This window comes from Lissotriton vulgaris, chromosome 5, assembly GCF_964263255.1.
Source record: "Lissotriton vulgaris chromosome 5, aLisVul1.2, whole genome shotgun sequence".
Taxonomy (NCBI): Eukaryota; Metazoa; Chordata; class Amphibia; order Caudata; family Salamandridae; genus Lissotriton; species Lissotriton vulgaris.
This window is the reverse complement of record NC_141693.1, coordinates 564,383,491-564,411,279: the sequence shown is the minus strand read 5'-3', so window position 1 is coordinate 564,411,279 and position 27,789 is coordinate 564,383,491. Positions and strand designations below refer to the sequence as shown.

The 27,789-nt window shown below is 45.7% G+C and overlaps 1 protein-coding gene across 1 annotated transcript in view; it reads left to right on the top strand.

Moving 5' to 3' along the window:
• Positions 1-27,789, top strand: part of LDB3 (LIM domain binding 3) — a 487,331-nt gene that overhangs the window by 441,727 nt on the left and 17,815 nt on the right. Inside the window, exon 15 of the mRNA XM_086922025.1 lies at positions 7,336-7,451. Coding sequence (XP_086778151.1) covers positions 7,336-7,451 — 116 coding nt within the window. The remainder of the gene's footprint in view (positions 1-7,335; positions 7,452-27,789) is intronic.

The following is a 27,789-nucleotide window of genomic DNA, read 5'->3' as shown; positions in this document are numbered from 1 at the left end:
TGGAGGTCGAATCTCTCTGTTTTATTCTCAGTGGTCCTCCATCACCACTGACCGCTGGGTTCTGGACATTGTGATGAAAGGACATACCTTAGAGTTCGTCAAGATTCCTCCTCATACCCTACCGTCTGGCCCGCCTCCTCCCCATCTCGAGGAGCTTTACCATCAAGTCCGTCTTCTTGTTCAGAAGGGTGCAGTCGAAGTGGTTCCAGTGTCTCAGAGAGGGGAGGGTTTTTACTCTTGATTCTTCCTCATACTCAAGAAGACGGGAGATTGGCATCCAATTCTGGATTTGAGAGCTCTAAACAGATACCTAAAGAGTCAATCTTTCCGCATGCTGACACTACTGGAGATTTTGCGTCTTCTGGCCAGCGGGATTTTATGACCACCATAGATCTTCAAGACGCATATTTTCATGTCCCAATTCTCCAACAGCATCGCAGGTACCTGCGCTTCAAGGTGGGGAAGACTCATTATCAGTTCAAGGTGTTGCCTTTCGGACTCCGCACCGACCCTCGTGTGTTCACGAAGGTGTTGGCTCCTGTGGTGGTTCACCTACGCCTCCGAGGCCTCCAAATTTTTCCATACTTGGACGATTTGCCTCCTCAAGTCTCAATCACGCCATCAACTAAGCCAAGACAGTCGTCTTTGTCAGGAAGTGTTTCAATCCCTCGGCTTGACCATCAATGTCGAAAAGTCACAGTTTTCACCAGCGCAAACCAGGATTTTCTTGGGAGCGATCTTGGACACTATGCTTTCAAAGGCGTTAGTTTCCTACGAACGACAACAGAAAATCCTCCGCCTAGTGTCTCTCATTCAATCAAAGCAGTCCGTGTCTGTCCGGACACGAAAGTCATTTCTGGGGATGGCATCATCTTGTATTGCACTGATCCCACATTGCAGACTGCGGACCTGTCCCATCCAAGAGGAACTGGACGTACAGTGGCGTCAGATCTCCGGATCTTTTAACGACCAGGTGGCTGTTACAGCTCACATGAGAAAGGGCCTGTACTGGTGGGCACAGTCGACCAACCTGGCGACTGGAACATCCTTTCTCGTCAACGTGCCAGATCTCACGCTCACAACGGACGCCTCTCTGGACGGCTGGGGTGCTCATCTTCACGGTCTTTCCATCAAGGGCAAATGGTCTCCACCCCAACGCTCTTGGCATATCAACAGGCTAGAGCTGATGGCGATCTTTCTGGGACTCAAGTCGTTCCTTCCTGTAATTCAAGGGGAGTCAGTGCTTATTCAAACTGACAATACAACCAGCATGCACTACGTGAACAAGCAGGGAGGGACCAAGTCTCAACGCTTGTCTCGGCTGGCTCAGTCGATTTGGGATTGGGCTCTACGTCATCAGATCACCTTGACGGCAGTGCACCTGCCGGGCGTTTTAAACATCCTGGCAGACTCCCTCAGCAGGTCCACATCGTCGACACACGAATGGGAACTGCATCAGCCGACTCTGGATCTTGTGTTTCATTGATGGGGTCGCCCACCGCTAGACCTCTTTGCGACACCAGAGAATCGGAAATGCCCATCTTACGCAAGTTGGCATCCCCACACCGGATCGTGCGGGAATGCCCTTTTGATCGACTGGTGCGATCTATTCGCTTACGCCTTTCCGCCGATCCCGTTGGTACCACGGGTGCTTTGGAAGATGCGGAAGCAGCCCTGCCACATTCTATTGATCGCCCTTCGATGAGCCAGACAGGCGTGGTTCTCGGAGTTGCTCCTTCTGTTCCAGTGCAAGCCCAGCCCTCTTCGTCCTCGTCCAGACCTACTGACGATGGACAAGGGTCAGGTTTGCCATCCGGATCCTTCCACTCTACAATTGTCGGCATGGAACCTGAGCACCTTGAGTTCGCCAACTTAAATATCTCGCAAGACTGCAGAGAGATCCTTGCTCATGCTAGGGCTCCGTCTACCATCAAAACTTATAAACTCAAGTGGAAAAGGTTTTGTCATTGGTGCCTGACAGCAAATATCCGTCCAATCCACTCTACTCTGGAGCAGCTTCTTCCGTTCTTTTTGGGTCTCGCTCAATCGTGACTCTCGCATGCTACCTTGAGGGTTTTCCTAGCTGCAATCTCTCGCTTCCGGCAGGATAGCTCCTCCTCCCTCTGCTCGTCCAGGATTAACCGCCAGTTTTTCAAAGGGCTTTTCCGGAAGTTCCTGCCTATTCGACGCCCTCCTCCATCGTGGAATCTCAATGTTGTTCTGTCGCAACTTATGAACTCACCATTTGAGCCCATCCATAGGGCAGACATCAAGTTCCTTACCTGGAAGGTTGCTCTTCTTCTTGCTCTGACTTCATCTCGGTGTGTGAGTGTCCTCCACGCCTTTACTATCAAACCGCCTTATCTTCAATTCAAACCTGATGGCGTGGTGCTTCGCACCAACCCATCCTTCCTACCCAAGTTTCCTACGGACTTTCATTTAAACGAACCTGTATTCTTGAAAACTCTCTTCGCTGAGCCGAAGTCTCCGGCTGAGCAGCGATTACATTCCTTGGACATCAAACGATGCCTTAAATTTTACATTAGCAGAACTGCCTCCTTCCGCAGATCCGACCAGCTATTCATGGCTTATAGGTACTTCATCAGGGGAATCTGTAGAGCTAATATACATAAATGAGGGTCCATCAGTCTCTCTATTCAATTGTAAATAAGCATGCAGTACATTCTTCAAACATGACAGTTACTAAATAAAAATCATTTTCGGAACAAACTAATTAGCCTCAAAATAAATAACCTTAATCTTCTAAAATAATCTTAGGTACGAAATGCATTGGGAAAGCTCTATATATATATGGATTTATGATCAAAATATGCTTCACGATGTGAATTTCAACATTGGAAAGTGAAGGAATAAATCAAATGATGATGGAAATTTGATGAACTGATTATTTATTGGTGTCATATGATGTAAAACAAAGAATAGATCGCAGCGTCGATCCAAAACAGCAGCGCCCAGAGGGTCGCTCCCAAACTAAAGGGAACGCTTCTTATTTCATGGACAGTCACACCTAATGTTCGACTAGGTGATACCTCTGTGGCACGCTACACCCGTACAACCATTCAACACTAGCCTGTGCCCAACCGCCCCTTGTTTTTCTATTCCATTTTCCCCATTTCTGGTCCCATTTCTTGGGGCAACCCCGTCCCTTAAATACTGACTTTTCAGCAACCTGTCCATGTCCTTCGCCCAGTCAACCAGGAGCAGGACAGCCTCAACCCCCCATTTCTGTACAATATTTCTTTTCGCTATAATAAAGTCCATAGAGGCCCATGATTGTTCAGCTTGTGTGAGGTCCGTCGCCTCCCAAATATTGAGTAAGCACAGTTGGGGAGATATTCCAATGGGATTGCCTCCCGCCGTCTCGAGTTGGCGAACAATTTTCCCCCAATAGTCCTGGATTCGTGGACAATACCATAAGATGTGAATCAAAGTGCCCTCTTGGTTACACTGGCGGAGACAAAATGGATCGGGCACCTTCCTAATTTGAACAACAATTTGACATCAAAGTAGGCCCGGTGGAGGATCTTAAACTGTAGGAGCCGCATGCACATGGGGATTGCTACTTCTCGAGGCGAGGCCAAGGCGTACCTCTACATGTCGTCCTCTTACACTCCCAAATCCCTCTCCCACCCCCCTCAATTTCAGCATCGGGTCAGCAAGGTTGTTGACCAGCCCTTTGTATGTGAGTGATATGGCCTTTCGATCCACGGGGTCCAATAATAGCCGATCTTCCAGAGGGGACGAGTCAGGGAGAGGACCTCTCTTCGCCCGGGCGGAGGACACAGCGTGGGAAATCTGCAAATGTCTAAATGTCTCGGACGGAGCCAATTGGTATTTAGCCTGGAGCTCTGTAAATGAGGCTAGTTTCCCTTTGACCCAGAGGTCTCTAACCGTGGAAATGCCGATTATATCTCATTTGTCAAACCCTGGACAAGAGCTAAGATGGCCCAGGACATCAGGGTTCCCATAAGGGTGTTGCTTTCGTCAATCGCTTGTGCCAACCCAACCATTTGGTGACACTATGCCAGATCTCAACTGTACGCGCCGTAGACCCTGCTAAGCTGAGTTTGCGGGGATCGGTGTAAAGTGCTCTATTGTACCGGCCACGCCCCATGAGCCAGTGGTCCGTTAGGCAATTAGGCTTGTTGCGGGGCTCGAATGCCCATTTATAGACAGCAATCAGCTGGGATGCTTGATAATATAGCCTGAGATCCGGTAGGCTGATACCCCCGTCATACCAACTCATAGTTAGTTTATTCATTGCTATACGCTGTGTACGGCCCTCCCACAACACGTCCCGCAATACACCGTCTATTTGGGAAAAATAAGAGTCTGGGATCAGGATGGAGGTATTCTGCAGAGCATAGAGAAAACGCGGGAGTGCAAGCATTTTAAACAGGGACGCACACCCGAGGAGAGTCAGGGGAAGAGAGCCCCAATGTAGGGCGTCGGATTTGAAACGCTGAAGAGGGCCAAGTAGGTTTTTGTTGAAAAAGAGATCGGCGTCAGAGTTGACGAAGATACCCAAGTACCGAAAGCCCTTGGGAGCCACCCTTACCTTCTTCTTGAGAGAGATATGATAAGGGTGATATCCATCAGAAGTCTTAGCACTGTCCTCCAGATTTACTGAGTGGGAGGTGAAGAGATACCAAGAAAGCTGCAAGCAATGACAGAGGGATGTAGAAGTACCAAAGAGAGAAAGAAGTTAACAAGTTACCGAAAACACTCTTAAAAAATCCTAAGAAAAAAATAAATAAATAAATAAACAAGCAAAATCATAATACAAGACTTCTCACTAGATCTCAGAAGAAAAGAATGGCAAGAATCCCAATTCAAGGTTTCTAACCAGAAAACGGATAGCAGAAACAAAGCAATGCAGTACAGGGAGGCCAAGGCTGTGACAAAGACAGATCCTTGAACACTGAGACTCATGCAGGATCAGACTTCAACGCCTTACATAGGAACCCAGTGTTTGCACCTCTTTCAATGACCCAAGAAAAAGAATACCTCCAGCTTGTAATTATAAGACCCATAGAGTAACATTATACCTCCTGTTACTGAGAGCCAAGTAGTTTTGTCCTCCAACCACTAGATGTCCAAAATCTTATAAATACAGCTGTTAGAATTATCTTTCCCTATTTCCATTTTTCACTGAATAACAGCTGAGCAGAGTCTGCAATGTCTCAGAGTTCCAGCCTTCATTCGATGCGGTTGACAAAGACTTGCGGTTCCCAATCAGCAAAATGTAACAGTTTACCAGTGGGGTATCAGAACGCTTTACATAGCACCAGTTGCGTTACATGAGGACACCTTCATTTAAAAAATGTTTTGTTAGGCACGGGGAGATTAAGTGATATGCCCAGAATCACAGGATGTGTCGCTGCTGAGACTTGAACCCAGTTCCCCAGTTTCTAGGCCACCCGCCTAAGCGGTTAGGACAACTCCTCTCCCCAAGAGGGAGTCTTTGTGATGGGACAGAAGTATTGTGACCCTGGTCTATGGCAATTTCTGAATAGGACATAGTAAAATTAAGCATTTGTGGGGTCCATCATCTTTAAGGCTTTGCACAAATAAAAATGAGCACTCAAGACAGCATAATCAAAGAATGGCATGATAATGTAATGTGAGTGTTAGTGGGCTTGAAATGCAGCAATCAGGAACTTATAGAGAAGAAGTAGTGTGGCACAAATATGTTCAGGGTTTGAATCCCACATGCAATTTTTTTTAAATAAAAGAAGTGTAAGAGTAAGACCTGTGTAAGCGACATTTGTGAATAAAGTATGAAATGAGGTTGAAATCCATCCTGAAAACATGAACCAGACTTCCACACTCCTTCTGTTAATAGACTGGGGGAGTCTAGTTCGGGTTTTTTGGGGTTACAATCTAAAGCTGAGACTGTTCCTCGATGGGGTATGTGGAACGGTGAAAGTGTGCAGAGATTCACTTGTATACCCAACCAGGGGCGGCTCCTCCGCTTCAGCGGAGGAGCATCACCCCACTAAGAAAAGCCCCAGGCCAGAGCTGAAAAACAAAATCGTAATAATGTTTATTTATTACTATTTAATTTTCAGCAACCCGTCCCAAACTAAGTGTTGGGATGGGGCCAGTGCTGACAAGTGGCAGCTGCAGGGAGCTGTCCATTTTAAAATGCACTTATCCCTTTGGACGGCTGTCTTGAAACGGCCAGCCAGACATGCACATTTTAAAGTTCTCTAGTCTAGCTGACCTAGACAGCTGGATTAGAGAAAGCGCAGGCCTCCAGGTTTCTTAGGAGGGCTGAGGGAGGCTGCTCCTTCCAATCATGGAGCTCCTCGCATACTGGAGAGAGCAGCGCCAGGATTGGCTAGGAGAGTTTGCTGGGTCCCGCGTTGGAACCTGCCAGAAGATTGAAGGAGGATGTTGCATCACTGAGGAGGGGAAGACTTATTTATTTATTTATTTTAATTTCCTTTTTTTACACCACAACCCCCACCCACCGTACATGGTAGCCGCTACTGTACCCAACATTGTCTGTCTGATTGGAATTGTGGTGAGCATCTTAAAAGATCCTATTCTAACAGCTTTCATTAAAGGTATCTTTTTATATTTTGCTTGTTGAAGACGCCCTTTGTGCCACAATTGTTTGTATAGCACCTTACAATTTCGGACAAGAATAATTCATTGGTGACATGTGCATTAACTTCCTTTATCTAAAGACAACAACTAGTTGTACCTACTGAAAATAACACAAGACAAACATATACTGTGCCACATAATCAACTTGCCCAAAGGATATGCCCAGGGCCGGACTGGGAACCAGAACCGGCCCTGGCAAAGTGCTCGGCCGGACCCCCTCCCCCCCTCCGGGAGGAGAGGGGAGGGGGAGAGGTGCGACCGCGCTCTGTGACAGGGCCGGTTTTCGACCGTTTTTGTTACAGGGCCGTTTTTGCAGCATAACGGCCCTGTAACAAAAACGGCCCCAGGGGCCCAAAACCGGCCCCCAACCATGCGGCCCACCGGGGAATTGCCCGGTGCCCTCAACAGCCAGTCCGGGCCTGGATATGCCCAGACATCCTCATTAACATATCCTCGCTACAGGACTCCTTTTCCATTCCCACCACCCAAATTTGAGAACAAGATGATGGGCAGGTTTAAGGAGTAGCCATCTACAAAATGTACACTTTCCTGTGTTCCCAAATGTGATGCTAGTCTGAGCTTGATACATGAAATTTCGCCATGAACTCCATTCTATAGTAAACATGCATAGAATATCTGTGTACCTAGTCTTAAGAGTCTTACCATTGCCCCCACCTTAACATTGTGATCCCTTTGCAGATTACATCACCTTGTTCAGCACCAAGTGCCATGGCTGTGACTTTCCTGTGGAGGCTGGAGACAAGTTCATTGAAGCGCTTGGACACACCTTTCATGACACCTGCTTCATTTGCGCTGTAAGTCTTGCATGCCAGTCAGCAAGGTGGAAAGGGGGTGAGGCTTGCGGAAGGAGAAGGATTATACAAAGCATAGTCAGGTGGATGGGCTGTGACGTGGAAGAAGGCAAACTTTATAAATGTTATTTATTTTGCCACTGGCACTGCCGCACACTTGGGGAAAATGAGTTGAAAATTGGGTTTTGCCAAGCAGGAATAGGCTACATTGAGCTGTCCATGAACAAGGCATTTTTATCAACAGCTGGCATTTTTAATAATATGCACCTGTTGGTCGTATGATACAGCCATGCATGCCTAAACCACATGTGCTTAAACCACGCAGTCGGAACCACGACCGAGTCTTTACCATGCATGTTTTCACCATGAATGCCTTTACAACAAATTTTGCTTTTAAAGGCATGATTGCTAAAGGTATATGCGTGGTAAAGTGCATACCCCAGCACCCCATCCTACGCCCTAGCACCCAATGCCCCAGCCCTGCAAATCACCCTGTCCCAGCACTTAAAAACTATTCAGCCCCTTGCCCTGAGCCCTAAAACTGACACCCAGTCCTAAAAACTGCCTCATTCTTACCTGTCGTGAGCCCTAAAACTCAGCTCCTGCCCTAAAAGCTACCCCACCGAACCCTCAAACCCTGGCCCCTGCTAATAATAAAACGACCAAGACCGAGCCCCCGTCCTAAGCCCTACAACTACCCCCACCCATAAAAACTGCCCCTCCCCCACCATGAGCCCTAAAACTCGGCCCAGTCCTAAAAACTACCCCAACTCGGCCCCACCCCGAAGGTTCCACTCCCCGCCCATCCACACATCTAGACTGCTGACTGTCATAGCTACGCATATGCGTGGTTAAGGCACATGCGCGGTTCAGGCAAGCATTTTTCCGGTTGTGTTGAAACGGCCCGCGTGGCTTGGCCTTCGTGGTGAAGGCCGTTTCCCTCACCGGTTAATCAATAGCGGCATGCCACTAACATGACATGGCTCTCATGTCTTCATGTTTTCATTGTGCTGTAAAAGAATGGTTTGTTCAGAAAAACATATTTTCAAAACCTGAGTCCTTCACATTATATTGTAAATGTGCATCTATTTACAGGATGGATTTTATCCGGAAAGGCAGTGGAGCTCTTTTACACAGAATAAGAGTCTATATTCACGATGATATAAAGAATCAAAATGGCTGCTTGAGAAATCGATTAATTTTGATTTCTAATCCAAACGTATACAACAAGCTTTAAGCTGGTGGTAACTGTGTGCTGGGGTTTTTAAGGCATGATATACGGGCACCGAACGGTTCGTCCACATTAAGGCCCATTTTTTAAAAACCTAATGTTATTTAGTCACAGAAACACAACTGCTCCCCGTGTAATTTACATATGTAATGTAGTCCTGTTTGTGCCCTTATTATTTACATATGGTTCTAAATATTTCTCCTTATCTTATTTTGTGTAATGGCTCTTGGCAAAAACTCAACTCACTTTAAAACGACCGTGTGGGTGGTGCTGTGGTTGAAATGTATTCAGATGTTGCTTAGCACCGCGGCTGCCGCCAGGAGAAAGAAGTTCGTCATCCAGATCGATGGGAAGAGGTGGAGGACAGCTCTGCATGGCGGGGAGAAAGGGCTGACTTTACTTTTACACAGAATCTCTTTGTTCCTAGATGTGCAAAGTCATCTGGTTTAAGTAAGTGATACGGAGACAGCAATATTAGCTGGAATGCTCAGGGAATGGAGATGGCAGAGGGCTACCTCTGTGTGCACCTCAGCGCCGACAGGTTACAGACATGCCAACCCTCCCGATTCAGGCGTGAGACTACCGATTTGAAGGCTAGTCTCCCGATTCCTGCATGCAAAAACTCGATTCCTCTGGGGTTTCAGCTGACAGGGCTTGGTATTGTGTAAAGTGCTAATTCTTCCAGCAAAGAGTGGCGATGCAGGGGCTCTCGAAGGAGTGAAAAACCAACAAAGCGTCATTATCAAGGGAATCGTCTTTTAACGACCTGCGAAATACTGGGGGGGGGGGGGGGGGGGGGGGGATGCTGTTTCAGCCCAGGCTGCCACAGGGGGGTGGGGGATGCATGCACTGCCAACAGCCTGCCAGGCCAAAAGTCCGATCCTACAGCAGCCACTTCCAAAGCCCATACATGCCAGTTACCCAATTCAAGGCCCCATTCTCCCGATTTTTTTAAAAAAATCTCCCACTTTGCTCTCCTGAAATGTTGGCATGTATGAGGTTACGCTGTAAACATTTGTCACTCTTTACACACTCCAGCCATGGTCAGTGGGCAGTGCTTAGTTGTTACCAAAACACATTTTTTTGTCGCTTTCTTTTACTCCGCAAAAGACATACCACCAGGCTTTAAGTGGGGTGCAACAAGTAGGGGTCTCTAAAAGGGGACTGGCCTATGTTGTTAAGCACACGGCTTAAACACGTAAACGATGTTTCGTGTGATTTGTGACCATTTTGGTGCAAGATTAGGTAAACGTGAAATTTAAACAGGAATTAAGTCGCTTATATAGATTACCTGAACATTTGACACTAACTGTTCAGAAATCGATCAATGTTATTTGACAGTAAATTTAAGGACATAAATTAAGGGGCCCGATAGGGACCCGTTTCATTGTCTGTTTTTAATTACTAAAAGGTCTGAGACCCGGAGGGACAAGCCCCACTTAAAGCTCCGAATACCACCCAAATGCTTATAGATGAATCTCAACAAAACAACTTTGGGGCAGCCAGGAATGTCTGCTTAGCGTGGGGTAGCAGTTGCAGCCCCTTCTTTGTACTTTGGTACCCCTGACACTGCCCTTGCTAACTGCATTCTCAGAGGTAATTAAGACATTTTAGTTGAAAAAAATGAACAGGGCTCAGATATCCTTAGTTACCTTATATTTTGACTCTGTGCCCTTCTCTTAGCAACTCAGGAGCAAATGAAAGGCTGTTGAGGCACTAAGTGAGACAAGTGGTCAGCCGTGTGATATCATGAGGGGCCTGCGGGTGCATGTTAAGTCACTGGGCACTGCCGAGTGCAACATTCATCGATTACTTGGTCTCTGGACACTTTGTGCTGCAGACAGGCTGCGGTTGTGATTTATTAAGGGAAGCTTCTCCAGCGGGGGAGGGGAGGGGGTTTCCCAAAACACTTAAGCGTGAGTGGTTAGTTTGGAAGGTGCAGGTTATCTTCACACAGGTGTTCGTAAATTGGGGGAATAGGGTGGTTTTATAACCTTCCAGCCTAATCTGTGTGAATATTGAGTATGTAATGGGTTGCCACTGTGTGAAGGTTTGCAGTGAGGCGTAGGGTGATTGAGGTACTACGCCTAATACATGTTATCTCAGAGGAGTCATGGGTCTTGCGTTTCCAAATGACTTTGGTGGTTGCATCTCAGAGTCCTTGCAGTGGCATGTTTATGGATCTTCAAACAAAAATAATTGTTGCTGATGTAACTGTTAATAGACATGCCACCCCAATTCATGTTTCCCAACCTCTTAGCATTTGAAGCAGGTATGTTCCTATGGTGCTCTTTCTCTATTTCTCCTGGGTGCAGCACTCTTTTTAATTTGGCAAGTCGGTCAATAAACCCTTGTGATTCGTTTTTTTTTTGTGAACCAACCAATTTCTACAAACGTTGGGTACAAAATTAAATTGTATTCACAAAAAGGTGGTCTACAATTTATGACCACTGTTTGCAAATGTTATCTTTATACATCAGATCCTTAGACTGCTCTGTTACCTAAGTGAGGAGATAGGATTAAAATGCAAATGTCTGAAAACAAACTTTTCACAAGTGTCCTTTAGTTATTCAATCTTTCGACTTAGCAGTCATGTAATAATACCTTCCCAAAAGTATATCAAACAGTTAAGGGTTTTGAGTATAGTGACCCGGCTGCCTGAAAAGAAGACCAGAAAATCCACCTGGTCATAGTTTGACTGCATCAGAGTTTTTGTCAGGGAGGAGAAACACACAACAAACTCACATATGTTCACAGCATAAAAAGCTGTTAATAATAAAAATATGTGATGTAGATAAAGTTATATATGTATTGAAAAGTGTAAACCTACACTTAATATAAAACACCTGTATGGTATTCCATGAAGAAACAATCCCGATATACAAATATTTATAAATATATTTAAAATGATCAAAGGGATATAAATCTTGATTCTCATGAAAAGCTGGGAGGCCGGTTAAAAGACTTTTAATGGATGTTAAAGCAGTCTATATGCTTGATTTCATGACCGTGAACAACCGTCTACCAATATGGCCAAAGAAAATAATCAGTTTGAGTTGATCTTCCATTGGTGTCTATGTAGAGTAATTTAAAAATGGCGTTTTTTGGACATAGGATTTGAAAGATGAGTATGGCAGACCTTATGACGAAGACAAACATTTTACTTAAATTCATCTGAAAAAGATTGTTTTAATAATTAAGGTAAATGTTACCATTTCACTGAGAGAAGTCTTGCAGATGGATTGTGACCAAGTTGATAGTGATATGGATCAGAGGCACAAGGATCTTCACAAAATAAATAACAAACATTTTGTATAATGACACTGGATCAAGTCAAGAGAGAGAAGCAACATTTGTTACAGTCTTAGACTCTGTGAAGGAGGAGGACTCTTCTAAGGACTAACAGAGGTTGCCCCAGGCTGAAGTGCAAATCTTATGAATCATTAAGGTATCACTCAGCTGAGCTCCTCATGTTACCATCAAGACTCTCCAAATGGAAAATCCTAGTACCGGGCTTCGGACGAATACTGGAAATGTGCCACCCACATGCCTTACCTGATGAAACCACACAAGAGAGGACCCAAATACAAATAACCGTAATTTCAGGTTTTAAGGAGTATCAGAAAGGTCCAGAGAAGAGAAATTGATGTTGTTGCTAGCCAATTTGGCTTTCAATTCTGGATGGCCCAAAAATATAGAATGTCAGGGCAAGGTCAGAATCTTCCCTCTGTACTCGTGTTGCATGAGTGACTATAGCCAAATGAGCAGCTGCAGTCCTTAATTTGTAAATGCGTAAGTGCTGGGGCCCGAAGTTTTAATCAAGCCTGCAGCCGGCACTATAGATTGTCCTGGGTGCCGAATGCCAAGACTGCATAGACTTGATTCCACATATGCCTCTTTCATCCACCACCAGACCCTCTCTGCCCCTTTATCTTACATTTTCAGGTTATTTTTTATTGCCGCTTCCTTTCTTTGTCACTGTTTTTCCCACCGTCCTCTTGCTCTTTTTTTCCCATCTTGTATTTTCTTTCTTGCTCTGGGTCAAAGCTTGATGAGATAAATATAAGTGCCTGTTCCAAAAAATGAGTGCTGGTGGACCCCACCTCTAACCACTGGGTCATATTAAGCAATTCCCAGCTACAAAACGTACGTAGTGAAAGAGAGAGAATCGAGGCCTGATATACACCACAAGGCAGGGAATGGCTGGATTAAAGGAAAATATCCAAGACAGTTGACAATTTCCACCCTACAAAAAGGAGCATGTATAGTTTCAATGCTTGGCCTCCAGTTCAATGCGCCTTCTCGTCCTGAAAACCTCAAACAATGTGGCATAATCTGTTCAGAGAGCTGCTGGAAAGTCCGGAAGTATCAAGATGGTAAAAACGAATGCTATGGCCAGGAGGGTGGGTTAATCGGGATAAAAATGGGTACAATGCAATTACAAGGAGTAGGCAAGAGCCACAGTTGAGTACACAGATGTATATAAGATTGGAAATAGTGTTGCAGCAGTAACAACATGCCACATTCTGCACAATGTAACCCAGAGTCGAGAGATTGAAATTTGAATAGCAGTGCCCCAACTGTTCTGCTTCTAATGACGTTTTTTGTGATTAGGTTGCCAAAACTGCTTCAGAAAAGGAACGAAAGATGCTCTTCTGCATCCATAACATCCTAGTATAATGTTTGAAAGGTTCAGTGCAGCTTCCGGGGTTATAAAAAATAAACATATATAATTAAATATTTTTCTATTTGTTATAAAAACCCAGGTGCGGTTTAGCAACCCAACGGAGTTACAGTTGTATTCTGTTCTTGTGATCTGGACTTTGAGAGTAGAAAAGAGTTCAATCTATAGGTTTCAGTTGTGTTTTAGTGGTCATTTTGTTTACAATTAAAATCCTTTGTAGACTTTGTAATGGTATTGGTTGCTATAATAGTTGTTTTTCCTGAACTGCTACTGTAAGCAGCACACGTGGATCTATGGCACAGCTCCTCAATCCACTCCCTTCTCGCACTGGAGTTTTCTCTTGTACCGTGTCGCGTGGGAGGAGCTACGAGACGAGCTGCGAACGAGCTGCGAACGTTGAGAGGACGCTTTAAGGATGTGCTGGAAGGGCTGGAAGGACGCTGGAAAGCCAAGCCGAGCCTGGCCGCGCTGATATGAGCATGCCGGCTAGCGGACAAAAAGGTTATCGGTCCTCATCGGTCCCTTGGACTCCCCGGACCCCTCGGGCCTTCCCCCCCGATCACTCATTGCTGGAACCGCTGCTACTACCTGACGCGCTGACGGCTGCCTTTCCTGACGGCTGCCGCTCGGCTGACTGCCCCCCCCACCGCATCACTGCATCATGGTTTCACCTGGTTGCAGTTGGTGGCCGGTGGGTTTGGCGGAGCCACTGCTCTCCCCATGCTATTGGGGGTGGAGCAAAGCTGAGCTGAGCAGATAGGCCGGGAGGCAGGATGAAGGCCGCGTTGGGGGCAGTGAGTGGTGACGGCGCAGAGGAAGTGGAGGTGAGGAAGTGAGAAGAAGGGGGAGCACGTTCTCTGGAAAGGGGCAAAGGGGCGAAAAGAAAAAAGAAGCAAAAAGGGCAAAGGAGCACCAGCAATAGGAGCTGCAGCAGCTGGGCGGGATGAAGTGAGGTGAGGTGCAGGATTATTTCTCAGCTCTGAATGTGACTTCGCTTTGCTTTGCTTTTCGTGGGGCTACCCGAGCTACCAGGAGCAAACAGGTCATCAAGTAGCCTTGTGACTTTGTGTGGGACTTTGGGACTTTGTGTGGGGCTAATTGGAGCTTTAGAGCCACCAAGTCATGAAGCTACTGCCGGGTCTCACTACACTGGTCATTTACACACAAGAGTCTGGTGGGCCCAGTGGGGCAGGTCGAGCAATTTTAAAAGCAACTAAAATTAACGGTGAAAAATATCTAAAACAAGCCACAGGAAGGCGAAAACAGTGGATTGGGGGTCGTGGGGAGTCACAAATGGCGAATCTGAGAGGATATCCGATATTGATCTTGTTTTAAAATCTTAAGCAAAAATTAACACTGCAAGTTGCGTGGGATAAAAAATAAAAACGCGCGCCAATACGGCTAAAAAAAGCAGAGGGCAGTATGAGGTCAGGTCGCATCCGGGGCAATACAACACTTAAAAGAGGGACAAAAAACCGAAACGAAAGACCATGATGCTGGAAGAGGAAAGGAACGATCCATCATCAGAAATTGGTCTGACAACCCAGAATAACTGTTCTCTCATAGAAATATCAGCAGTTGGAAACATCTCCGGGACAGGAAAGAATGGGCAAAAACCTATATTGGAGACAAGTAATAAAATAACAAAAAGGCAGTCTTCTTACCAACCAAACATTTTTACAAAATTCTGCTTTTTAAAAAATGCAGGGGATGCTCTACTCTCAAACACAAGAGATGTCCCAGGTCTTTTATCACCTCTTCAGCCCTCACAATTAAATCAATCATCACAATTAAACCAATCATCACAAGTTTTCGAAGACCTGAAACCAATTTACGAAAGGAAAAGTCCAGACACTAACAGAACTGCAAGCATAGAAGCTACTAGCCCTTTAAAAATAACATCAATACCTCAAAACAGCAAAATACGGATGAGCGGCGAAACTACAGGTAGAAAACTAACCGGTAATACAGAGTCAGTCCAAGTACACAGGCAAAATGAGGAAACCAAGATGTCCAAGGACGACCAAGGAAAAAACCTTGATACACATGAAACTAGCTACGATATGAATGGCGACAGTAGACCAAAATACAGCAAATACAGAATTGGCAACTGTGCCATAATTAATACACCAATGATCGACAGCCAACTAAGTCCGAATAAAAAAACGCCGCTCATGAGAACTGACCCTAGCCAAATAAGGAAGGGTGAGGCACAGGAAGACACGGGATTCAAACTGACTCGGCCTACCCCATCATCAAATAAAGAAAGACCAAATCGTCAATCAGAGTTAAACAGGCGGGGGGAAAAAATCAAGGAGCCGATCACAGTAAAAATCTCAGTCGAAAATATGGAAGACATAGAGATCTCCTCATACCTTGGGACAGAAGAATGGAAAGGCCTCATGGCCGCTTACAGCCAAGATATAAGCAGGAATGGACTAAATACCAAAACTCACGGCAAACTAACTGAATATACACAGGATTTCCTTGAGGGAGAGAAAATAAACAAAGATCGAAATGACACGCCAATTCCGGCCTGTGTGGATGACTCTCCAAAAAATGCTAGCCAGGGAACGGCGTGGCCCAGCTTACTAAAAACAATGCAACTATTGGTAGAAGCACTCCACTATCAGTCAGATAAGATGGATGTCCAGCTGACCCTTTTAGATACTCTGGCTGTTTTTGTGGTCGCCATCGATGGGAAGCTGGGCACACTAAATACACTGCTACAAAATAAGCAGTACCAAGCCCAAAATAGGAATGTGGGATGTGGATGTGGTCCTATTATGGACAAACTGGCCACACTACCATCAATGTTGAGTGACCTATGCACACAAATAAAAAAGCCCTTGCAAAGAAAAGACAGTTATTTGTGTAACAGTCAAGCAGACGCTGAAGTGGACAAGCATTCCCTTGATAGCTGTACTGCGAATTCAACTGATAAAACAAAAAGCACAGGAACGTTAATTATTATGAAAAACGTGTGCCTGGGGCAAAGGACGCACAGACCTTCAAAAACCAAAATGAAAAAGCTAAAGATATAACAGCAGCAGAAGATCGACGGCCTGCAACTTCTACTAAAGACAAGGCTGAGAAGCAACTGAACGCAAAACAAAGGCGGGCGAAAAAACGTAAAGGTGGAAATCAAAAAATCAACCTAGCTCAAGAGGGTTTCAGGCGTCTCTTCGGGTCGACATCACATTTGGACGAATGTGAACCCAACTGCGTAGGCGACACTAGTAAAAATGAAGAAGGGGAGGCCAAAAAGGAAACAAAATTGTAAAAGTAGATGTTCTGTATCAAAGAGATACTAACAGAGCGTCTCCGCTAACAGTGAATGAAAATAAAATCAAAGAGTCATCCCAAAACCAGCCAGTAAAGCCGAGCTCTACGAATCAATCGATCATTGTCACTGCAATGAACTCTACTGAAACAAATGGAACAAAGCATAGAAGAAAAAGTGCACAGCACATACAACCGAAAACATCGAAGGGAGAACCTAAAGAATCAGACAAAAATCGACTAGTATCTAGCAGCCGAACATCAAAATCTATTGACCCAAGAGCAAATCAAAGAAATGACACTAAGACACATGCAAGGGGTGCAGGAATTGAATCAGCATTCCATGACCTGGGAGATGAGAATCCAAAGTCAACCTTAGAAGGCCAGGAAGTGTGTGATGATGTAACACCCCTTTCAGACCAAGCATTAATGAGAACACCGCAAGGACATGAATTTGTACAAGGTCGAAATGGTAACAACAAAACAACAGCAGTATGGGAATAATAAAAGGTGCAACAAATAGTGTATGGTTTAACCCGGATTACACCTCAAAAGGAAAGCATGATATATTGAATAGAGGCAACATCTTACGGCTGCTAGCTCACATTCCATGCCTGGCAGGTGTGACAACTCAGGACTTGGCTTCTATTGAATTTATAACAGAAGTTTTAATGAAGGCTGAGAAAACAAAAACAACATGGATTACACCTTTAGTTGCACAAAACATACTGGCAGAAACTACAACCTTTAAAAATTGGGGAATAACAATTGCCCCCTACGTAAAACCAAAATACCCCGATCTACTAATTCCAGCAGCAACAGATGGAGAACAGAACCCCTCCAATAGGTCTGGATTAACAGTACTCAGAGGAGCCAAAGGGATGGACGGAGTAAGAAGCGTGGAAGATCTCAAAGTTAGGGGCCGCACTTCAGATGGCGCACCATTATGATCATTCGATCTAAGATGGATCCAGAGAACAATAAATAATCAGTCAAATTGACCGACGAAAAACTTTCCAAAAACAAGCAGGCGAAACCAATTTAGAATATGCTCATGGAACATCAACGGTCTTGCCTCTAAAATTTTGGATCCAGAATTTGATAACTATCTACGTTCCTTTGATATTGTGTCCCTGCTAGAAACATGGCAACTAGAGCCCCCGCACCTGCATGGATTTCTACGCTTCTTCAACAGTGCAGTGAAAACAGCAAAATATGGCCATCTACAAGGGGGCCTAGTAACTTACGTCTCAACTGCAAGTGTTTATGAGATCAAGGAACTAGGATCAATCAATCCAGATATAAAGATAATAAATTTATCCACCTCGAAACTAGGCAGGAAAGGCACAAATTTCACACTGATCAACGTCTACATACATCCAAAAAGGAAAGGAAAGGTTGTAAAAGAACTATGCAAAAGCCTGGAGGAAATTATAAACGTTACTCCGACAACGGACGTTATGATCACTGGGGACTTCAATCTCAATCTGATGGGAACCTCAACAAATGACGAGAATCACTATCAAAACATAGCCTGGAACATACCGTATCAAGAGCCTCCACAATCATCCAAATATTCAAAGCTAGGAGAGGAGGTGTTAGAGAATCTTGAGTGCTATAACCTCAGAGCATTAAATGGAGACACTCCACCATCATCGGAGACACTCCACCAGCGTGTACATTTCATACAACAAGATATAGTAACATTTTGGATTACACTTTTATGTCACTATCCTTATTTCGTCATATTGCCTCATTCCAAATAGGGGAAAAAGTTGACAGTGATCACTGTCCTCAGGAAATCACACTTAACATCAGCAAACCTAAATTTGGGCAATCGCTGGTACCGAATGATCTATTTCATACCATCAACTACAAAAGGATCAAGTACTCGGTAGCCAAAGATGGAGATCTACAAGAAATGGCAAAGCTACACCTTGATGGGAGAATAGGAGCGAGCGAGGTTGAGAAATGGGAGAATTTTACAACCACCTTGGTAGGTTACACTACAACTCCAAAACTCCAATACGTACAGAAGGACATCAATAAGACATCTTTCACAAAAGACCACAAAATAAAGATAAAATGTATAAAAAATGTATCTTTCAAACAATGCGCCAACTTAGGCATCTCCCAAGAGATACGGAGAGACACAACCATCTGCGAGAACTAAAGGCATCCTTGAAAAAAACAAAATGGGAAGCAAATAGAGCAATGGAGGACAAATTGTGGGCAAAATTATATGCAGACACCAAGCAGAATGATGTGGCAAAATTTTGGAAAACAATCAATTCCTTTATAAACCCTAGGCATGATGGGGTCTCCTCAAATATCCCCGAACAAACATAGGTAGACCATCTTAAAGATCATTTCATACAACACACAACCTACGACTTGGCGACAGAAAATGATGACAACGAATCAACATCACTGTGTGACACTCAACACCAACAAACAGGCCGAATTATGTGCACAAGTGTGACAAAACTACAAAAGATAATCGGGCGCCAAAACAAACAAGCATTTACAATGCAATGGTCTCGCCTTTGGAAAAGTTAGAGCTATTGGCATTGTAAATGACAAAATTTGTATTTATGTGTTGGTTTTGAAAACAGATAAATAAATGGCATTGTCATTTACATTGCCATTAGCTTAATCTCTTGCAAATGTGAGACCTATTGTACCCTACGGACGAGCTCAGCAGACAGCAATTACTACCACACACACACACCCAGAGCCACACACACACACCCAGAGCCACACACCCAGAGCCAGCCACACACACACACACAAACCCAGAGCTGCACACACACATACACACACAGAGCCACACACACAGAGCCACACAGACACACACACACACCCAGAGTCACACACACACCCAGAGCCACACACACACTCAGAGCCACACACACACACATTCAGAGCCACACACACACCCAGAGCCACACACACACACACCCAGAGCCACACACACACACACACCCCGAGCCACACACACACACACACACCCAGAGCCACACACCCACCCAGAGCCACACACACCCGCCCAGAGCCACACACACCCACCCAGAACCACACCCACCCACCCAGAGCCACACACACCCACCCAGAGCCACACACACCCACCCAGAGCCACACACACACTCAGGAGAGCAAGCACAGCGAGGGGGCAGGGAAGCAAGCACAGCGAGGGGGCAGGGAAGCAAGCAGTGACAAACAGCTCTACAGCCAGGGGCCTGTGGCATACCTGAATCGCCGCCTTTCATTTCTACAGGATTAACACACATCAGGAGACAGGAGGGGGCCGCGTCGCCCCCTTTCTGTTTGCCTCGACTGCTGATTTAATTATCAAGAGCCGCGAGAGTGGAATGAAATGTTGGCATTCTTGTTTTAGACCCTCCTTTTAAACCCCAGGAACTAAACTGAGCTCAGGCAGCTTAACCTGGGCAGGGGGGCAGCGAGAGACAGCTGGCACCTCTGCACAAAAAACTTTTCAGACTCCCGAAAGAGCTTAGCCCCCCTTACCTTGCAGCTTAATAACGAGCTTCAAAAGAGTTTAACCCTTTGATAGCGGCGGGGAAATGTTGAATTCATGAGCCGGGCGCAGCATAATTGAAGGTCTAATTCTCCGCACTGTGGCTGCTTTTGTCGCCGAGAGCGTGGGGCTCTAACCCTATTTGCCCGGCATCTCTCTGTACACTTGAGATCTGCAAAGATGGCTTGACATCAGCTTCTGAGCAGAGACATTGGGGCCCAGGACCCCCCAAAACGAGGTTCTTGTGAGGAGGAAACCAACGAATTGCAAAGTGAAAGGGCAACAATGAAAAAAGCACTTTCAGCACAGGTGGAATAACAAAACAAACTGTATTTTTCTTAGCCACAGACCTAAAGTGCTTCAAAAGGCGCTGCAGTTCTAGGCACTCTGAAACCCAGGCACTCTGAAATGTTCAACCAAAACTGAAAAAGTAAAGCCATATCCGGTTCTAGCTGTGGAACGACCCCTATCAAGCCGAGCCAGAGGTGAACTGCCCTCGCCCCTGCCAGGACGGTGCATTTGAATGCATGGAAGGGTCGAGTGCTGCTGACACTGCCCCAGCCCAACCAGGCCTTAAGTAGGCTAACAGTGGAATGCATCATAAGGCAGTTATGGTCTGCAGAGTGCCTATCACAAGCACACATCCGCACCCCCGGGCGCTTACTTAAGGCAAGCCCCCCCAGCAGCACCACCACCTGCCCGGAGTGTTTGGGTGCAAGTGCCATGCACTGTGATGTTGACAAGCGTAGGACTCTCCAGGTGCTGCCCCGTGCCCCAGTTGTGATGTTTGCCACATCTGACCACTTCCACCCTGCGGGCCCCTGGCCCGGCTCCAAGGCCCCGCAGCATACCTGAGGCAGCCTTGCGCAACCCGGGCCTCGCTGCCTGAGTCAGGGATCGCTCACGCACAGCCGGCCCGAGCCGTGCACAGACCGGTCCTTCCCCATACGCGCCCTCCTCCCACGCTACAACTCCTGCGCCCTGACGAAACAACACCACGGGTGCACGGCGCAGAGACTTCCAGGAAGAGCTGTGGAACCCCAGAGTACCGAGATCTACCCACTCAGCCTGGGGAAGCGGGGAAAACCAGACATTACTGGGAGACATAGGCCCGCTACAGAGCCATGCCTGCTCCCCGGTGCCACTGCACCTTCTTCACTAATAATGCTACCAAGCGATACCGCACGTCAGGCTGGCGGAGCTGGGGCAGAATAAGTCTCTGTGCCAGACCTTTGACCTTCTGCGTGGCCCGAACAGCCTGTCAGAGCCCCTGTCCGTCTAACTGCCTCTGCAAAACTCCCCTCTCCCGCACTGGTCATCCATCGTGGACAAGGAGGCGCTCCCCACTCCCTCCATACCCGCATTCCACGTACATGAGGGTGCGACACACACACTGCTGTTGAACACACAGCTTCACACAACAAACCAGCATCATGATTGTCACAACATGGGCATTCACACTCCATTGTCAGTCTGAGAGGCCAAAGAAAGAATGGGTACGGAGCCTCCTCTCCGCCCTCTCTGGAAGGTGGAGATTCCCATCAGTGTGAGAGCAGGTGTCCAGGCTTCTACCTGACAATTCTCACTGTCACACACAGCACAACATACTTTGCGGCGCTATACATAAAACGGGACTACCTATACCTTCTCGTTATTACACCATTCGATAGGTTTCCTTTCAACACATCATTGTTTTAGAGTACGACAGGCCAAGTACACCAAACCAGAACTGCAAGGCTCAAAAGGCACTCAAGTTATACAAGGTTTAGATTAAAAATGAGCTGTCTCGGTAACACGGGACTCATGTGATAACGCAGGACATGTACGCTAAAAGAATCTCTTTAAATCCCAGCCTACCCCAAAACTGTGTGAACCTGGGCAATTGCCTGGACTCTGCACAATCTGCAGGACGCACTGCTCACTGATGCAAGCCAACCGTGCCTCTGTCCAGCGCTGCATGAGGCTGAGAGCGCTGCAAACTCGCTTAACTTTTCATCGGAGCCTGCACGGTTTGCAGCAGAGAGAACGAGCAAGAGGTGTCCAAAATACCTAACATCTACCGGGGTATATTAAATCTCTAGTGCGAACGAAAGAACAGAGTTTTGAAGCGCTTTGAACATTCACAAACACTTTGGATAACTGCATTCTTCTTAAAGCGGCAATGCACAGCGTCAAATTAATCAAGAGGCATGCATCCCGCCTGAGGGAAGTGGTCCCCCCCAGGCCCCTTGAAGAGGCATGGTCAGAGGGTGAACTGAACATTAAAAAAAGCAATGGAGGGGGGTGGGAACAGAGACACGGACAGTGGGAGGGGGGTGGCGGGGGAAGGCAGGACAGCAAGCACGAACAAGGGTGTGGGGGGGGGGGGTGGCAGGACAGCAGCAAGCACTCACCAGAGGATGACTTCTTCCGGCGGCGGTCGGGGCAAATGACAAAATAAAAGGCTGCAAAAACAACAAAAAAAGTAAACGTCCACTGCCACAATGACGTTCTAAAAGAGGCGGAGAAGGAAAAAATGTACGGAACGCCCACAAATCGCCTCGGACAATGACGGACATATCTCTCTTCCAATGGCTAGCCTCCATTTATGGAGCTAGCCAATGGAAGAGAGAGGCGGGACAAGGCCACATACTGCTTCTCAAAATATTTCGCCTGCGCAAACGCTGCTGCACAGCAGATGCCAGGCAAAACCTAAAAAGGTAGGAGAGAGGGGGCGCCAGGCCCGAATGGAATCCCTCCCATTCTCTACAAACTGAACAAATAGGAATGGGCTGAAGCCCTCGAGCCACTGTTTTTGGAAATTAAACATCTTAATGTACTACCTGTCTCCTGGAAGGGCTCTATTATTTCCCCAATTTTTAAGGCAGGGAACAAATCTCTACCATGTAACTACAGATTGGTTGCCCTCATGGACAACGAGGCAAAGTATTTTGCTGGGATCCTTTTGGAGGAATTGCAGGCCTGGGCTACAGAAAACACTCTAATTCCTGTAAACCAAACTGGTTTTGCTAAATCTGAAGGGACAGCAACAAATATTTTGGCTATGGGGCTACTAATTGACAAAGCAAAAATAACTAAAATGCCAATCCACTTGTGCTTCATAGACTACAAGGCGGCTTTCGACCATATCAATCGGAATCTTCTATGGTCAAAATTGAAGAGATGGGGAATACCAAAGCCTTTGTTAGACCTGCTGATTAACTTGCACAGTGAAACATTGGTACAGGTGAAGCTGGGTGACGGCTCCCATTTGTCAAGACGCATCCCAACAAATAAGGGTCTTAAACAAGGATGTGTCTTGGCCCCAACGCTCTTTAACCTGTTCTTAGGAGATCTCATTCCGGTGCTCAATAATTGCAACTCTCATGCACCAAAACTAGGAGGTCAAATACTGCCAACGTTATTATACGCAGATGACTTGGTTTTAATCAGTCATACAAAAATAGGGATGCAAAATCTTGTGGATGCAACACAAAGATACACTGATGAGAATCATCTGACAATAAACTTGGAGAAGACCAAAACAATGTCAATCAACAAGAAAGGAAAAACACCACACAGATGGTTTTGGAACAAGACCCGTATAGAAGATACAGCAGTATACAAGTACTTAGGGGTCAAAATTGATAGCAGTGGCCAGTTTATCATTAAAAAAGAAAGCATCAGAGGAAAAGGCATTGCTATAACAATCTCGCTAAAAAAGCTAAATGGCAGGCTCACCAGCCCATCTTTTCTGCCCCTGGCACAAGTTATACGAGCCAAACTCTTGCCTACACTTACCTACGGTAGCGAAGTACAAAGAGGAAGAGACGCAGCAATTCTGGATAAAACTGTGGCAGCAGTGTACAGGATCATCTTCGGCCTGCCAAAATATACCTCCCTGGCTCAACTTAGGCTAGAGTTTGGTGGCCAGAATCAGTCTCTTGCAAGACAGGGGGAGTACATAACCACGTTGGACAAAGTCAGGAAGGCCAAAAAGGGAACCTTAAATAGTTTTTTATGGTCGGAACTACAGCGAAACCCGGCCTCACCAGTTGCCAACTACTTGGAAAAAAGCCTGGCGAACCTAGGCATACAGGAGCTGTGGAACACCTCCACTAATCATACCACGGTCAAAAGACTGGTAAAGAAAACAACAAAATACCTCTCATGGAGTGAAGATAAGGTGACTGTTGCCAAGAGGTCTCAGGGATGGTTTATTTTAAACTCCTACTCTAAACAAGGTCAACAAAGTTACCTTGACCTGGGATATTCAAGAACTACAAAATTGAAGTTTTTAAAATTCAGACTGGGCCTCTTACCTTGCATAACCCACCACCCACACTGGCTGAGGGATAAAGGGGGCATACTCTGTCGTCTATATGGCAAGGCAATGAAGGATATGCCACATTTGTTTTGTTCCTGCGACAAACTGCTAGAGGAAAGGAAACGCATGTTGAAACTCCAGTTCAACCAACGAGGAATACGCACTCGAAGGCATGCAGTTCTTGCCTGCTTCGCTCCTGACGACCCGCAGTTGAACTGCAGCTTGGTGAAGTTTATGAAGGAGGTGGAGAAAAAGATGCAGAAACTTGTTACTTAACTTAGTTTGTAGTTACTTGAACAAGCTGACTAATACTTAAAATGATGGTTAATATTCCCAAATCTACGACGGTGGCAGAAAGAGGCTGCTGGAACTCCACCTTCTCTTTTAAAGCTTACAAAGAAGTTAATCTGTATTTTCATGATTTAAAAAAAAAGGAATTATACAATTTTATATGTAATATTAAGACTACTGTGAGAATGTACTGTATGCATATGTTTTTTTAAATGGAGAAATTGCAATGGTTTTTATTAACTATGCAAATAAAAATTTACTTACTTACTTACTATGGCACAGCTTGTTAAAACAAGCATTGACAAAGCCAACAAATATTTCTTTTTGGCTGCAGATGGACAAATGTTGGCTTTGCCAATATTTTTTGCCGATAATGTTCAGCTGTGGCAGAAAGAGAAAAAAAAGATTTTTACCAATGCTGTGCAGTATCAGTATGAACAAAAAAAATAATGTGTAATGACTGATACATACACATGCTACAGCACATGTGCACACATATTGTAAGACACAGCTGCCATTTTTAAAATTTCTTTACTTACTTTTCCAAGATGGTGGTACATAAAAAAATATTTAAATGTGCATAAACGTCTGTTTTGGAAAAAATAGCAAATTGCAATAGCAGCCCAAATATTTTTAATATAGAAGCCTTTTTTAAAATAAAAGCAAAGACTGCATTAAGAAGGGCAAAGGAATAATGGAGGAGTAGGTGGGGGGCGGAGAAGAAAACTTGGGGGGACATCGGAGAGTGGGTTGGGGAGGCGGTAAGAAACAGAGTAGCCTGAGAGAGGAAATAAAAAAAAGCATAAAAAGGCTGGCAGTGAAGCATAGATGAATCAAGGAGCATCATGAAGCGCTTGTGGTAATAACATTGAACACAAGAGGTAGCAGCACAGACTGGGCAGGGGCAGTTTGAGGAAGAAGCAGCACAAACAAGGTGTAATGATACATAATCAAACCACTTCATGCAGAACAGTGTCACTAGACCACTTCATTGCATACCATAAAACCATGCATGAATCTGTAACACACAACTTCAAATCACATGATACCAAACCAACTGTTTCAACGCCCGGGGTAATCATGAGCAGAGATAGATCTGATCCATCATCACATTAATACCATTGCTACCACATACACCATAGATAACATACACCAATGCACCTTACATACAGCATTATACTATTCCACAGCTCATCACATCATATCACTCTAAACTGCATCAGATCACCGAAGCAAATCCACACCTCAACAGTATTCTCTACATCATCCAGCACAAGACTACACTACACCACATAACCCATACAGTGCCATATGACTCAATTGCACCCCATGCAGCATATCCTACCAGAGACCATAATGATGCATTTAGACAGGAAACTATGGGGGGTAGAAGACTTTTATTTCTGATGTCCAGATGCCCGACCTACTATGGATCCTAAGCAGCTGACCAAGTATCCGTTCAACACTTGACTCTGAGTGGCGGCACGGAGCAAGCAGTCTAAGGACTCTTGGGGTGGGGGGAGGTTGATAGACACAGGGGTGGACACAGGTTCACAACTCAAAATATGTTCAATAGCATAAATAGAGAGCCATGACCAAGATGGCGGTTTTGTAACAGCTCCACTGAGGAGCGCTGCCTCAAACGAAACCGAAGCACCGCCAGCAGCACTCTTGAGGCAGCCACAGGGTTGGTGCACCTTCAACGCCTTGAGTTTGTTAAATTTATGGAATATAAGATCATATTTTGAAATGTGTTTTTATAAATCCCTACAAATTAACTTGATTCTATGACAAATGTAATTGTCCTATTTGTTGCCTCTCCCTTTATCTGTATTTTTATGGATTTTATGTGTATGTTTTTATATTGACTTCTATTATTTCATCTTATTAGACATATTGGAAAAAAAATAATATTTTCTATAAAAAAAGAATTTATAAATATTTCAGCATTCTGTGAAGTTCTCGGCTCTTTCAAGACTGAGTGTATGTACATGCAGAGACTAGATATATGTAGGGTGATTTGAAATACGAGTGACCTTAAAGGAAATTATAATTTTGACTGCTAAGTGCCTTCACAAGCACCAGAGGCACTGATTTAAACCTTCAGAATCGCTGCAGAGTGGGAAACGGCTGTGCCGGCAGCTATAGCCTCAAAATGGTGGCCTCTACATAAGCAAATCGGGGGCAGCTTAGGCTATGTGGCGCGTACCACACAACCTCCTGAGGGACACTTAAGCCTAGCAGGTGTAGGCCAAGCAGGTCAGAGATGCCCGATACGGGTGCACCCTACAAACAATGAGGTGAGGGCTGCTGCCAGTGTGCCAATGCCGCACATAGGACCCTCGTCATAGCAGGATCAACATCAACTACTGCCGCAATAACACTACACCCCCTCCACACGTGCACAGATGGGGTAGAGGGTGTCGGTGGCTGGCAATGAGTGAGAAGGGGGAGCGCACTCTCGGGCAGGCAGGCCTGAAAGGACTCATACTGTTCAGTTTGAATTTCGGAGGATTCTTGGTCTAATTAATCAGGATCCCATGACAGTGCCCTGGGAGGCAGCAGCAGACACTGGTGACACTAGGGCGCACAAAGCCTGGGACCCATACCTCACGCAATAGAGTGGACACTACCTGTGCTGCGCAGCCACGAATCTCCTCATTCCAGTCGCAGGCAGGGTGCACTGGGTAAAAAGTGGGCCTGCGCAACTGCTACAGGGCATCCACGCAGAACGTTCACCCCTGCTGCAAAACCCCAGTCGGGTGGTTCAGCCTATCAGCGCAGGAAGTTTAGCATTGACCAATATGGGTGGGCCACTGCACCCTATTCCACGCCATGGCTGCAAACTGCTCCAAAAACGATAATACAATAAAAGAAATGCTGAGCAAACTTCCCCCAAACAAATCAGAGAATTGCCCTTGCACCCCACCCACTCTCTCATCGCAGGAAGCAGTACCTGACTCTGATTCACTGTCTTCTGAGGACCCTGTAATTCGGCCGATCCTGGAG